At 37.4% G+C, this 14,966-nt stretch overlaps 3 protein-coding genes across 5 annotated transcripts in view; 2 read left to right on the top strand and 1 right to left on the bottom strand.

The window, feature by feature from the left end:
* Window positions 1-220: 220 nt before the first annotated feature.
* On the bottom strand, window positions 221-4,658 carry si:ch211-157b11.8 (fibroleukin). 3 transcript variants are annotated; one of them, XM_014009076.1, is made up of 7 exons: window positions 4,462-4,658; window positions 4,135-4,267; window positions 2,683-2,878; window positions 2,332-2,409; window positions 2,140-2,252; window positions 1,742-2,004; window positions 221-725 (listed from the first exon to the last, which is right to left on the bottom strand). In XM_014009076.1, the coding sequence occupies exons 1-7, from the start codon at window positions 4,467-4,469 to the stop codon at window positions 383-385; spliced, it is 1,134 nt and encodes a 377-aa protein (XP_013864530.1). In that variant the 5' UTR covers window positions 4,470-4,658; the 3' UTR covers window positions 221-382. The 3 variants fall into 3 exon arrangements, with proteins under 3 accessions (XP_013864530.1, XP_013864529.1, XP_013864531.1); XM_014009075.1 differs by having other exon boundaries at window positions 4,135-4,658; XM_014009077.1 differs by lacking the exon at window positions 4,135-4,267.
* A 1,212-nt stretch (window positions 4,659-5,870) lies between these two features.
* On the top strand, window positions 5,871-13,439 carry LOC106518008 (ras-related protein Rab-7a). Its single transcript, XM_014009074.1, has 6 exons — window positions 5,871-6,205; window positions 9,149-9,211; window positions 10,220-10,346; window positions 10,489-10,707; window positions 11,851-11,979; window positions 12,093-13,439. The coding sequence occupies exons 2-6, from the start codon at window positions 9,159-9,161 to the stop codon at window positions 12,186-12,188; spliced, it is 624 nt and encodes a 207-aa protein (XP_013864528.1). The 5' UTR covers window positions 5,871-6,205; window positions 9,149-9,158; the 3' UTR covers window positions 12,189-13,439.
* A 1,069-nt stretch (window positions 13,440-14,508) lies between these two features.
* The window catches only part of arpc4 (actin related protein 2/3 complex, subunit 4), a 6,067-nt gene continuing 5,609 nt past the window's right edge, over window positions 14,509-14,966 (top strand). Inside the window, exon 1 of the mRNA XM_014009073.1 lies at window positions 14,509-14,555. Coding sequence (XP_013864527.1) covers window positions 14,553-14,555 — 3 coding nt within the window. The 5' untranslated portion in view covers window positions 14,509-14,552. The remainder of the gene's footprint in view (window positions 14,556-14,966) is intronic.

Below are 14,966 nucleotides of genomic sequence, written 5' to 3'. Positions count from 1 at the left end.
GTCTGTGGTTTTGCAGAAAAATGTATCTTTTATATTCTCATCGAGTCTCTGTCTCATGAATGGTACAATATAATGTGGGGTCACTTTTCATTCTTCTTAGTTAAAGCATTGCAGAGAGTTCATTTAAATATGCACTAAGGATTGGGAATTTCATTGCAATCTTTGAATTCAGTCATTTCACTGCCTATTTATCTTATGAATAAGAACTTGCTGGAAAAGGTCATGCTGTTTTTACTTTAATCATTTAGCTACCACCTCCATGATGTGTAACACAAAATGTTCAAAGAGTTAAACAGACAGAGACTAAAACATCTATAGAGTAAAAAGCATCTCTATACATCTGATGTGAGTGTAAGTTTCCCACTGGGAATTGTTCTTAGCCTTAGTTTGTTCCCACAAAACTTTGGGGTCTTATCTTCATCTCCACCCTTTTGAAGGAGTAGCGCTCTCCAGTTCGTCCATCTGTCAGGATGTACCACGTGCCCCAGTAGATCCCGTTGGTCACGCCGGTGTAACGTCCGCGGTAATATCGTCCATTCAGGTTGGACGCGAGGCACGCGTCAAACCACCAGCCGGCACCGTAGTACTGACCGCAGTTTCCAGAGACATACTGGTCATTGTCTCTGTCTGCAGTGCTGAAAGCTCTGCCATCGTGGTTGTAGTGCTTACTGTAACTCAAAGCATTGCCGGCATCACCGGAGTACTCACGGGCTGTCAGGCGATATCTGCAAGAAGTGGTACATTTGTTTTTTAAGTGGGGGTGTAACAATACAGTACATCGATTCTTAATGATACGTCAATTAAATGAATAATGACTCAATTACAAAGCAAAACCAAAGCATTGATCCATATCATCATCATGTGCCCGATAATTTATGGCATGCTGTCTTACCGAAGCCCTATACCATAAACATAAGAAAATGACCAAGAAGCCGCAGAACTAACAATCACACTGCTTTATTATCACCATGAGCCAAAAGTCTGTTTCAACAAATCACCTCCCCAAACTGCGGCATTATGACAAACTGTAAAAAATAAAATGATGTGCCTCCAGTTGGCAGAATTACGCAAGTGGCTCATGTTATCACTGGAATACACTATGATAAACTTGGAGTCAATTTTGCGCTTTATAATTAGCTTCAGCTAAGTTTTATTGAATGCAAGCGCTTTAGAACTTGTGCAACTTTTTAAATTAGCCCATATCCACCACTGCAGATGTGGATCGATATCACGTGCCCATCTAACACAATCATTTGTGTTGGATGGGCATATGATATTGCAGTGCTCCAACATTGTATCATTTATTGCATCGTATCAACTGAAGACTTGTGAACTGAACTGAATCAAAGTTGTATCATGACAGACTTTGTGATATCGAGAAACATTGTATTGTCAGCCAAACAAATCAATACAACATTGTTATAAAGCTGGTGACATTCATTAGGTGGTACAAAATTACTTACTTAAATGATTTACTTAGCTTAGTTAATGCAGATGTTATCCATAAATGATTCTATCCACATGATGATATAAAATCAGTGTTGATCCTTATGGGCAATGGRGAAACAAGTATAAAAGGGATTCACTTTAGTCATGGTTATGTTTGGCTTATCTGCTAGTCAAAATTAAACTCTATTTCTCCAAACTATTCAAGAGCTATTTATAACTGGTAATTGTTTGTGATCTTTTCATAGAGCCATACTTTAAAAGATCACGATCATCAAATGTACTTGTCTGTCACCTCTGTGCCTCTGAGGCCACTTTGAAGTTGTTGTAGGTAGCCTGGCGTTTCTGTTGGTACCAGTCCTCCAGCTCGATGCGAAGCTGGTGTTGTCTGGTGGAGGTGAGGGCGTGCAGCGCCGCATTACCAAACCAGTGCTCTCCCTGCAAGTTGCCAAAGCCTTCCCGGTATTCCTGCCACGTCTTGTTGAAGTCCACTGAGCCATCCTGCCGATTCTGGATTACCGTCCAGCCGCCACCTGCTGTCTCCATGTCACATTTAGCCTGAGCCAAAACAAAAAAACGCTGATCTGATAAAGCCTTCATTTTCCACAGATAGCTTTCAGATCACCACGAGATGAAGAGTAAACAGGGAGGAAGGCCGTGTGTTTTGTGGCCGAGCTAAATGTGAAACACTACCTCCAATGCTGGCCCATGGAGATCAGGCTGGATTGTATAGATCCCATTCTCTTTGATCCCAAGCCTGTAAATCTCCGCACAGTCCTGAGGATGTAATCTCTCGGTGGGGGTAACTGAAAGCCACGCATGGGATRATTTTCATTCAAATCAATGATTAGCCACGGTTCATTTGACTACACTCACTGGTCCCACCTGTGGGTGGATATTGGGTGATGCTCTTGAGGAAAAGCAGCAGATCTCTTTCACCCTCTCTTCCCACTGCAGCATTCTCTGTCAAACCCAAAGAGATTCGATTATCAACGAGACTCAGATTATTTTAAGCTGTTCCCAAAAGGGCTGTAAAATAGACACTTCTTCAAATTTCAAGCTGTGTTTTTTTATACTCCGTTTGTGCCAATGCAGTCAAATTCCTATCCGCTCACCAACACTTTGCAGACTTCTGTTTACTATGTGTGGGGGAGTGACTGCCCTGGCATTGCTGTGCGTGCTTTTTGTTCATTCTGTGTGCTGCAGAGGTGATGGTTATAAATGTGTTAAACTCACCCAGTCGCTTGACCATCGCTCCAAGTGTTTGGCTGTGACAGTGGAGGTCACACTCTGTCAGCACAGCTGCCATTAATGCCAGGATGGCCCCAAGAGAGTTGCTCTCCTGGCCCTCGTGACTCCTGGCAGCCCCTGATTCCTGGAGAGAACGCATGCAGCGCTGCAGCTGAATCAAGCGTTCTTTGATACCTTCAGTCTGTAAAACAGTGCAAACAAGTTATTAACAGGTTGGTTACATTACAGACTTTAGAACCATAAACCATAGAGGGGAAAACAACATCTTAAATAAAATCCAAAAGTGAAGTCAATGTAAATGTACTTCTATCACTGATARACTTGGACTGTCAATTTAAAACCAATTTATTAGATGAAAAAATTGATTCCTACAGAGACATAAATGAGTTAGAATAAGTCACAACATATGGGACATTTAACTGTCAAAATTAACAAGAGTTTTTGCAGGAGTTGGTGAGAAAAGAGAAGAGTTGGGTTGTGTTAMAGATTTACTAACTCTTATCTAAAAGACCAAAAAATAAACAGTRAATCATTTTTGTACAACTTGGATTCAATTCAACAAATGTAAATCCTCTCATTAAAAAAATATAATAAAAAACACACACATTTGTGAAACATGATTATGCTTAAAGTGTTACAACTATAATTTTAAAAACCTAGTCTGTGCACTATGCTCTGCAAACTGTCATGTTTGCACATTATTTGGACTTGTATGGCCACAGCCATAGCATAAGATCATCTATATTTCCTGAGGACAATTGTGCACATTAAGTATCACTTAACATTAGAGGAAATATCAAAATAAGACTCTTTTGTCAGATTGCTTATCAAATGTTCTGTATYTGTATTCAGAAAGTTGATTAAAAAGAGCCTTCATTGAAAATATTCCTTCAGTTTGAGAGTTGGTTAATCCCAAAATTCTTTGCTCCATTTTCTGTCTCTCACACTTACATCACCCATTGTGGTCCTGTCCCTCACACCTGTCGCTGCATGAGCTCAGCACAACCATATGACGAGATTGTTTTAAAAAAAGCAGACCTAAATGTATCCCTGCTTTGATTGCTGACATTAATAGCTCCATGTCTGTATGGGGTGGATGCCAAGTTTAGTGTCTGTGCCTTGATATCCTGCTGCTTACTCTCACTGGCACATAAAAAAAACGATCTGCTTTGGCTTGCCTTTACCGTCAGTGGGCAATCGTATAAAGCTGAGTAACTAATGCATTATGTTATTTCTCTTAAAATGACAATAGAAGATGTAAAAAGTGCAAACAATAAACCTGATTTTTCCCAGTTTTTGAGCTCAGGATGCACTCTGAACCCGGGAGAAGTCTTTTCTGAGCTCCATCCTCAGAGGAACATCTGAGATGGTTGGAACTAAACCTCCCAGACTGCATGCACTTGTCCCAGTTTGACCCTYACAGGCCACTATACTTACTGCTGCTGCTCTGGTTGCTGGTGAGACGGGTGCAGCCGCCACTAATCTGTCCTTGCAAGGTGGATGTAAGCAGACTGGAGACGCATCTGAGGACAGCAGCGCTCCCACATACAGAGACAGCAGAGGAAGCATGCTGAGAAAGTTTAGAGGAATCATAGGGAAAAAAAGCTATGTTTCAAAAATGGCTAATTAAGGCTAAATGCTTTGATGATAATTCACTGAAAAAAAAAGAAAAACGAAAAAGAAAAAAAAAGGTTTAAAGTTGCCTTTCAGGTGAAAAAATACTTCCCAGTTTGTCCCTTTTGTTTAGATGTTTGTGTTGTTCACCTCTCCATCCAGTTTTCTTCCTTCTTTATATATTTTCTCAGATCATCTCTCTCCTCGTTCTTGGTCCTGCTCGTTCCGTTTTAGTGAGGTAACATTGCCTTGGATTCCTAGATAAATGCTCTTTGCTGTCTGACACAGACCAATGCACCCACCCCCAACACACACACACCATCTCATCTCCTTAACTTACACTCCCACACACCCACACAGAGATGCATCCTTGCACACATACATTTTGACTTTAATTTAAAAGAGTGTGACATAATTTAACTCAGATTTTATAGACCTATACATCTAATTAATCATCAGTGTGTTCAGTACTGACTTTGTCCACCTCCCACCTTTGGTCACCAAGGTGAAAATCCAGCAGAAACTTGGAGCATTTGGCTTTTCCCTCCTGTGAACATTTTCCTCGCTCACCTGACTTTAGAGCTGCAGCGTTTGTCTGTACAAACTGAATTCCAAGGCAGCTGCAAAGACTCCAAATTCAATAGGTGCAAAAAGGCAGGAATTTCTCTCCAAACACCAGTCATCCCAGTCATTGATTCTGCAGAGGCACACTCCCAGTAAGCAGGAGGACAAACATGGGGACATGAAAACTGAGCAGGAAATCTTCAGACTTCAATCACTAGTAGTACAGTTAATAATTAACACAGTTTTTTTTCTTCAAGTGCATGGTTAATGAAAGCTTTATGTAAATTTCTATTCTTAGTTTCAAAATCTAAGTAGACCAAATTGAAGATACATTCAAAGTTATTCACAGAATTTGCAAAAAAGAAACCTCTGTGAATAAATTTATGTAACATTTCATTCAATTCTGTTTTTCCATCGGCAAAATGTATTGAAACAAGTTTCTCATAAGTCCTCACAATGATCCTAAAACTGTTAAAAACAAAGTTGTATGGCTGCATCTTCAAAAACATCACTAAATATCTCTTTAGTTAAATGAGTTACAACAACACCTAATTTCCCTCTGGGATTAATAAAGTATTTTTGAATTTGAATTGAATTGTTTTTATCTGTTGTAGAAATACGTAGAAATTGGTTTACAATCAAAACGCAATGCAAAAGGCCACTTACATTTATGTTTTTTGTGCTTTTAAGTGTCTTCTCATAACATATCAGATGGCTTTACTGAGCTACGAGGTCTGACAAAATTAGTTGACACTGACCTCTACTGGTAGATGATCAGTTTTGAGAGTAAATCACTGCAGTGAAACACGCGGAATCCGATTTTTAACTTTTTTTATGAAAAAACGAGGTAAGAAACAGAAATTTTTAAAGTATTCTTGGACATGCGCACTTATATTTTAACAAAAGGCTTGATTTCACTTTGTTTTTTTCAGCCAATGAAAATGGGCTGCGTGTGACGTAAGACGCAGACGTTGTTTTGGAGAAGGAAGTGAAAGGGGAAGACAGAACGGAAGGCAGTTAGCTGACTGGCCAGCAAGCAGACAGGCTAGCTCTTTAGCATAGTGCCAAATTTCTAAACAATTTATTGATAAATTGCCTCGTCATACGTAAGACGCAGTTTCTCTTCTTGTTGGTCACACTACGGGAAGCCTTATTTTCTTTGTTAAAGTCCGAATCGAGGCATTGTTCAGTAAAAATCTAACCCAACGAGTTAAGCTCTTGCGAGCTAACTAGCTAACGCAACTAGCTTCCGTGAACAATAACAGCTAGTTAGCTCCCGGCTCCGTCACGGTGAAGAAGTCGCCTCTTTTTCGTGAGGTTCAATCTAAAAGTAAGTGTTTAAACAGTARTGCTTTGTTTATGTGGTTTACTTCTCGACTAATGCTCGGGGTCCGGTTTATCCTGACGCTACACTTTCAATGATGGTGATGCAGTGTATTTTTCGAGAAGCTGCTTGGTTTAAAAAAAAAAGGCCTGCCTTTGGCTCCTTAGTTTGGGTCGACTCCAACAAGGAAGGAGAACCGAGTAACCGAACGTAACACATGACAAAAGAGAAGAAAGCTTATTTTCCTCAGCTAACAGTGGATCATCATTATTCTCAGAATAGTGTCATTTTACATCATGCATCTAGAGAAACTGGGACGGTCATAAGGGGTTGTAAATATTTTTAGAATGATTTTTGAACCTTACTCAAAAATAAGATCAATTTTTAATGTTTACAAGAGTCGACTTTTGACACATTATCGTTGACAATCAGCTGGGAAGTGTCACGTCTCTGTTTTCAGACAGACGAAGTATCCTGTGATTTAAGAAAAGAAAAATGCTTTTAGTTTCGCTTGTGACTCAGTCGTTTTGTAGATTATCGTTTTACTTTCTTTTATAATTTTTCTGTCACTTTTGCTCATTAAAAATGTTGCAAGTTTGTTATGTCACTTTGATTTGTATTGATGGACCCACCTTTGATCACCACACTTTTGCTGCAACTTGACTAACCCTTTGCTATCAGCAATAGGTGTTTGGCCTTATCTTTTATTATGATTATATCAGTTGCTCCATCTAAAGTTTCTTTAGAAATAAAGTTTAGCATTCACACAAGGTAAACGAAAAGGATGGAAATGGATCGCAATAAAAGTATAATGTTTGTTTGATTTACAAGTTTTTAGACGTGAATTAAAATAATTCTGTTGTTGCAAACCCTCTGATGTGGAAATAATACAAGATGGAATCTAGTGCTATTCAAACACAAAGGTTTTTGTTGAGCTGATGCAGTTACAGTGTGATGCTATCACTTTCTTTTATCGTTTGTGTTTCTATCGTTTTAAAAACTGCTGGAGCTTCTRTCTCTGAATTCCAAACTAACCAACCGGGAACTTTAAAAACTGACTCAACTCAAGAGGGAATCTGTGTGAAGCATCTGAACTCTGCTACCAAGTCTGTGTTGAGTTTAGCGTTTGCCTGTGTGTGTTTTKGTAATCCACGTTGACGTTCAGGTTTAGCTGTTCTTGTCTTGGATGTGTTCAAGTATAAAACGTGGCAGTGTGAACACACACTTCTCAATATAAATTCATGAGTAACAATCACAAGTGCAGTTTCACTGTATTAAAAACACTGAGCTATGGCTGAGTGGTTGAATGAACAAAGATATTGTCTTGCTAAAGCAGAAAAAAAGTTTGGTTTATTTAAACCAAAACATTTGTACAGATTTATACCATTATAAATCAATTTAAACATTGTGCCAAATTACAATAAACAACCACAAACTACAACCACAAATATCAGAAACCTACAAATCTGCCATTTGTTGTTGTTTAAGTTACATTGAAATCATGTCAGTTTTGTTAGATGTGTCCAAATTTTGTTAAGGTTCCCACGTTTGACATTTAAAAACCAGTGTCCATTTTTCTAGTGTGTGTCAGAGGAAAAATACCTGACAATCTTAGTTCTCTCGGTAATCATGTGACAACAGTCTGAACACACCTAGAGTTTAGTTAGCTGCTGCTGCTTCTATTCCTACCTCTGTCAGCTAATCTGTGCTTCATGGTATCGTTGTCATTCGAGTGTCGTACTTGTTTCATGGGATGTGGTCAAGGTTTCTGTTTAAAATTGTTCAGCATATCATTGTGTTTTAGTACCCCCCCCCCCAACTACAAAGTTGTTCTAATGAATACATTCAGAATGATATAAATGCTTAAACAAATGTCTTTGTACAAGATGTACATGTAATTTTATCAGTCCTTATATTGTACACACGGATGCAAAGTTTTTCTAAGCAATACAATGGAGATTAATTTTGTATAAACATGTAAAGAAATAAAACAGGCTACCATAAAACCATTAGACTGTGTTATCTGCTTGTGTAAAAAACAGTTTAGAGAGAAATCTAAAAAGCCCAGGGCATGAATTTGATGGACAAAACAGCRTTTCTAAGTTTTAATCACTAAAAACTTCAGTTTCTGTCCAGCGGTCAGAGGCTGCTAAAAACCTCCTTTGGTGAAAGTTTGTAAGATAACCTGAAAAAATGTGTATTATCTTTAATCATAAGGAAATATTAGGGTACTGAAATGGCATATCCTGTATTGTATATTTTATTGCTTTTTATTTATTTAAATCTAATCTTATTTTTTTGTACTAGCTTCACAAAAAAGCTCCAGTATATGTAATGTTTTTTTTTTCTTGTACAGGGTTGCCCAAAACTGTACTACTTTACTTTCATTCTGTATCAAACTTCCTGGCTAAAATGATAAATTTAACTCGTGTATCACCACCATTCCATCCACTGTTTATGTTGGATGAACAGGGCTATGTTTAAACACAAAAATACCAACTTTGCCTCATTTGACCAAGTTAAGTTTTAACGTTATCTAATAAGCCTACTGCATAGTTAACATTTTTGCGTCATGTACTATCACGGGTTTGTACAACTGACTGCTATAAGTAAGTTTTAGTTGGGAAATGTAAGGTTGACATGGAGTCTAGAGGCAGTCTGTTATGTTTGATAGWGTAGAGCAGAGCATGTTTGTTAGCAGACTGTCATATTGGTGATAGCAATATTGACAAAAAGTTGACTCATAGAAGAAGTAACTTCTTTGTGTGTGAGAGATTCCTCGTGATTTTCTCAACAACTTACGAAGCACATGACTGAAATTAGTAGCATAGGTGCCTGAAAAGTCAACACTTATTTGTACTGTTTTTATAGACCACGTTTGAATAAATGTTAACAAACAAACAAAAAAAATTCTTGTTTGTGACATGTTTTTACTTTTTGTGTCTCCAGCTGTGGAAAAATGACCTCCAGGAAGAAAGTGCTCTTGAAAGTCATCATTCTTGGAGACTCTGGGTGAGTCACTACATGGGATCATGTTTTTTTTTTTTTTTTAATTTTTTCATGTCAAAACTAGCTAACTAGTTCTGTTCTAAGAAATAGTTTGGGATTATCGTGGCTTTCTTTTCTTTCAACTAGATTTTGTTGCTGTTGTTGTGCATTCTCTGAGTTACTTCCTTGTTAGGTGGAGTTGCCATAGGCTGTTTCCAAGCAGAGAATACTATCAACAAATTAAGATGTTTATGTACATTTTTTTAATCAGTGCTTTTTATTTAGAGGCGCAGTTAAGGCCTTGTCACATTAAAATGTTTTTAACAACTTTTGACAACTTATGAAAGGTTTGTCAAACACTAAAGGTGTCTAAGCTGAAGATGGAATTTAAAGAAAATATACTGGAAGCCTCTTATGGACCTAAACATACTGTAATGCTAATTTTTAGACCAAACATATTGCTGATATGAGAATAATCACAAGAGTCAGCATATTGTCTTAAATGTTGTAGTGTGACAGAGCCCTTAGACTAGTGGTTCTTAAACTCTTTTGAGGCACCGAACCCACCGGTTTCATATGCACATTCACTGAACCCTTTTTAGTGATAAATAAAATAAGATTTTTTTTTCCAAATTCAAGATATGTGTTTTTTACTGGTGTATAAAATGAGCCGTGCTTGAACATCCCCTTGCTCAAAAAACAAAAMCAACATGGTGCATGAACTTACAACAAATTACAGAATGACTTTATTCTGGCCCCAAAAAATATTTTGGCCCCATAAAAAATTTCATTCAAATTTCATTCCTTTGAGTGTATGAGTATTGTATATTGGTCATGTTTGTGTTAACCTTCTGTTGTTATGTTTGATAAAACTTAACAAAGACAGCTTAAAAGTGTGAAAAATGCAGTGTAGATAAAGACAAGCAATTTGTCATTTACTCCTGATTCGTTTGTCAAAGCATTGTATCCCTTGTTATTATCCAGTGTATTCTTATTTTTCAGTTGTTATCTCCCAACTTTTTGTTTCTTCAGTGTTGGAAAAACCTCCCTAATGAACCAGTATGTGAACAAAAAGTTTAGTAACCAGTACAAAGCAACAATAGGAGCAGATTTCCTGACCAAGGAGGTAATGGTGGACGACCGGCTTGTTACAATGCAGGTACGTTTGCAACTCAAACTTTGGGAATACATTAAATTTGTTTTTGTTTTATTGTATTTTTTTTCCCCTGTGAATTCTGAGTTTGATATCATTGTTCTGTATTGTCTGCTGTATTAACTTAGTTCTTTCTTGTATCTTTAAGATCTGGGACACAGCTGGCCAAGAGAGGTTTCAGTCTTTGGGTGTGGCGTTCTACCGTGGAGCAGACTGCTGTGTGTTGGTGTTTGATGTGACTGCACCCAATACCTTCAAGACACTCGACAGCTGGAGGGATGAGTTTCTAATCCAGGCCAGCCCTCGAGACCCCGAGCACTTCCCCTTCGTGGTGCTGGGCAACAAGATCGACTTGGAGAATAGACAGGTTATTATCAGGTTCCTGAGTCAGAGACTGGGTCCATTAACCCTGATTTAAAAACTGTAGTGTAGAAAATGTATTCAGAATCTGCTGTAGCTCTTCATAGTCTGCTTAAAACATTCTGCTATAAGTGATGTGTGTTCCGAAATGATCTATTTAAGTAAAAGTTGATAGGATTCAACCGCTCTGTAAGGAATGCAAGTGCGCTCGRTGAGATTACAAGAATCAGTGCAAGCATTTTTTTTATCTGTAGTAGTTAAAGTGCATAGCTTACATTCTTGTGCAGGTAAATGTTTGTTGCTCCTGTCAGCATATGGCTTAAAATTAGAAGATACTTTAATAATGGTCAAAATAAAAAAAAGTTGTTCAAGTTTAACTTGCAAACAATTAGTTTGTTACAAAAATTGTTTGCACAAGATTTATCTGTAGACAGGAATCACTTCCTGTAATAACTACTATGGTTTCTATGCTGCCTTAAATCATATGGAAAAGCAAAGTATTAGTTTTTAGTATTTCCTATGAATAGGTACGGAAAAAAAAGAAAATGATACAGCCTGACTGCTGTGATGTTGAATAAGCTTTATAGTTTGATTCTTTGTTGATTACATTGATGTCGTAAAAAAGACAGGAATACAAAAGGTTATAACTTTGTCACGAATCCTCTTTATAGTTCTAATTAATCTGTAATCTGCCTCTATTGTTGAACTACAGCCCTCTGACAAATATTTACCAAATAATTAACATGTTTAGAATCAGAATGGATTTCTAATTTACTCTACATATGTTTTTACCTGAATGTCAAACACAGAAAATTTGAAGAAATTTACCGGTAAGTCTAAAAACATTTGGAATTTCAAATTTTGAAACTTTTTGGAACCCCGTTCACGCCAGCAAACCTTGATTAGTCTGTGATTTAATATTGTCTGGTGGATCATCAATATATTATGCAATGTTGCTCACTATACCTGCATAAAACCTTCACACAGCAGGGACAATTTAAAGAAATGCATCTGTCTATTCTGCTCTTTGTTTGATGTTGCTTTTTATTATAATTCATAATTTTACCAACATTTTGTTGCACATTATTCACTATCACAAGAAACCATCAAAAGTTTTATTGACAAATAATACCCTTCGTTTTGCAATTAGGTGACGACTAAAAGAGCTCAGGCTTGGTGTCAGAGTAAAAACAACATCCCCTACTTCGAGACCAGCGCCAAAGAAGCCATCAACGTAGAACAAGCATTCCAGACAATTGCACGCAACGCCCTCAAACAGGTGACTTACACATGCTTAAAATGAAAGAAGACAGTGGAGATCATCTGTGCATTTGTAAAACAAGAATGGTGGAGCTTTTCTTACATGTACTGTTTCTTCTTGATGCCTCGCAGGAGACAGAGGTGGAGCTGTATAATGAGTTCCCAGAGCCCATAAAGCTGGGCGGGAACGACAGAGCTAGACCTTCTCCAGAAAGCTGCAGCTGCTGAGAGCCAACCTTGGACCATCTTCTCCCTCAGCTTTTTCTGAAACGCCCTGTCATCACCTTGTTCCATCAACATCACCCTCGCTCCCAGGGAAACGACTTCCCTTCTGGTCTTCCTCTCACACTGCTCATTCCATTGACACGCTGCACATGGATGTATGTCCCCCACCACCACCACCACCACCATTTATTACCCAAATTAACACACTAGACCACTTACTTAAAATGATGACAAATCCAGTGGTGTAAGATCACAGAAAAGAAGAGAAACAACCCTCCTGACCTTGTATCCAATGACTTGTTAGCAATCGAACTCCTGTCCTGCACTATATTTGTCAGGCATGACTCACACTGAGAGGGCAAGATGGAGCCATGTTCAAAGAGTGCGATTGGGAACTCTGGATGGACTGGCTGATGCTCTGTATTGTGAGACGATATTAGCTTATCTCAAGAAACCTCATCTCAAATATCTAATCCCCTGCTTTCTGTTTGTTTTCTTTTGTCCTCTTAGAAATAATCCATAGAACAACATATGTTTTATTTGGCTGTTATTTCCAAGCCAATCTGAAACATGTTTATTTGCACTTTTGATTTGTTTTTGCCTTTAAATGTTAAAGAGGGGCGAGTGATTTTTGGGCAACATCTCCTATTATGCCTTTATGTTAAGCTATAGATTTCTACTTGCTTTTTCCCCTCTTTCAAGTATCTCCTGAGAATCATTACAACAATCTGGTGATTGTATTGCCTTTTCACTTCAGGATTAGGATTTAAAACTGCCTCACACACTGCTGGAACATATGTTACTGTGTTAAATAAAAGCTGATAAGGCAGTCACCGTGTAAAATGTTAATTTGTTGATATATAAAGTTTGCCTTTAATGCAACATTTCTTGTACTGCTACTCTTACTGCTGTATGTTATGTCCTCCTCAGACATCTCAGTGCTAAACCATACGCGTCACCAACACTGCGTACACTTGTCTTCTGTCATGTCTCTGTTGTTGCTGTTCTATCTATCCGCTTGTAGCTCAGGTTGGCTAAGTACTTAAAAATTTTTAATGAATTGTGTATCACGGTGTATAGATGGTAAAGAACTGAATTAAAAAAAATCTGTTACTTCTTTCCATTTAAAGAAAATATTCAACCATTTGCTCTTGTATTACTCTTTGTTTTCCTTACAGAAAGCATTACTACAATGCCAATAATGTTGTAAAAGAAAATTTGAATGTCAAATAATAAAATTCTTGAATATATCAATAGTTTAGCACTATTTTTGTTTTTAATTTGTAGATATCCATACAGCCTCATTATTGCAAAGCCAAAATTAGTTGATGGTGTTTTTGTGGATGTAATTCCAAAGACTTTTTAAAAATTCAAAAAGTTTGCAAATTAAACAAATGCAAGCTGTTCAGGTTAGTCCTGCATGTTTTAGAGGTTTCCCTGTTTTCACACCTGATTCCGATGATTAACAGGCTTTTGTTGAACTGCAATCAGTTACCAATTGAAATCAGCTGTGTTGAAGCAGGGAAACATGCAGGGCGGCGTGCCTTGAGGACCAGGGTTGAAAAATACTTGGCTAAACTTTGTTAGTTTTCAATATTAGTATCCTAGATTTTAAAATCATGCATTTTTTAATGTTCAACCCCCTCAAAGGTTGAACTCCATCTAATTCAGAGTTCATTTTTACCCCACGAGATTGCTTTGCTCCAAGCATTGATGTCTCTAGAATTATTTTAATGTGGGAAAATCCTGGGTTTGGCACCATAACCAAAAGCCAGCAGATTTTCAGAAGATTTGTTATAATCTTGTCATTTGTAGGTTATTTGATAAGTATAGTAATACGAGAATTAAGGAATCACCTTCTGATGAAATTTAGGACGACTTTCTTTTTCACAGCTACCTATTAAGGAAATCAGTATTAAACTTACTGAAGTGTATCCTCTATGCATTTATAAAATATGTTATCTGCACATTAGGGTGCAGAGTGTCTCAGGAGGAGGTTAACTTCTTGAGAATCTGAACCCTAGTGTGGAGGACATTGAGTTTTAAGGGGGACTAAAATTCAAGTGTTTTTGTATTTGAGTTACATAATTTAGCTCAAATTATAATTTTGAGTGCACACCAAGCAAGTCTTTTTTTTTCCTAGTTTGTCCATTTTTAGACTCTACACTTAATCCTGCAAATAGGATAAACACTTCTAACCGGACCTACTGTTAGTATTAATATTTTGAACTTGATAGAACAGGAGAGGTTTCACACATCAACCTCAATTTTTTTTTCTAAACCTCTTTTTTTTCTATTTCCGGTGTGTTTGCGGAAATTGCAGAAGTAGCTACTTCCGTCTTTAGCCTTCTCCCTTCAAGCTGAAAAATGGTAAGAGATTTATTTGTCTATTGCAAATTAAACATTGTATTTTAATAGGCATGTATATCATAATCTGACGGTGGAGAACACGGAGTATTCAGACATTATATGTTGTAAATAGCTTCTTTTTCTTTTTCTCCATTTTTCTTTCATGATGCTAACAGGCTACATTAGCTAAACGTTTTATTTTTTTTTGCTAAAAAGGTTTTAAGCTCTTTACTTAAAACAGGTACTTAGATGTTATATTAAATGTTTATTTGTTTTTGTAAGCTCGAAAATGGCGTAATTTTGTCAAAACCTTTTAGTAAGTGTAAAATTAACTACGGAAATGGTAGCACAGAGGTCTGCAGCTGCTGGTAACTGATGATCTGATTGATTGTGACTTTAGTTTCTTTGTGTGTGTGTCTATCATATATATAT

The sequence above is a fragment of the Austrofundulus limnaeus genome, unplaced genomic scaffold (genome assembly GCF_001266775.1).
Source record: "Austrofundulus limnaeus strain Quisiro unplaced genomic scaffold, Austrofundulus_limnaeus-1.0 Scaffold55, whole genome shotgun sequence".
Lineage (NCBI taxonomy): Eukaryota > Metazoa > Chordata > Actinopteri > Cyprinodontiformes > Rivulidae > Austrofundulus > Austrofundulus limnaeus.
This window is presented reverse-complemented; position numbering and strand designations above follow the sequence as displayed.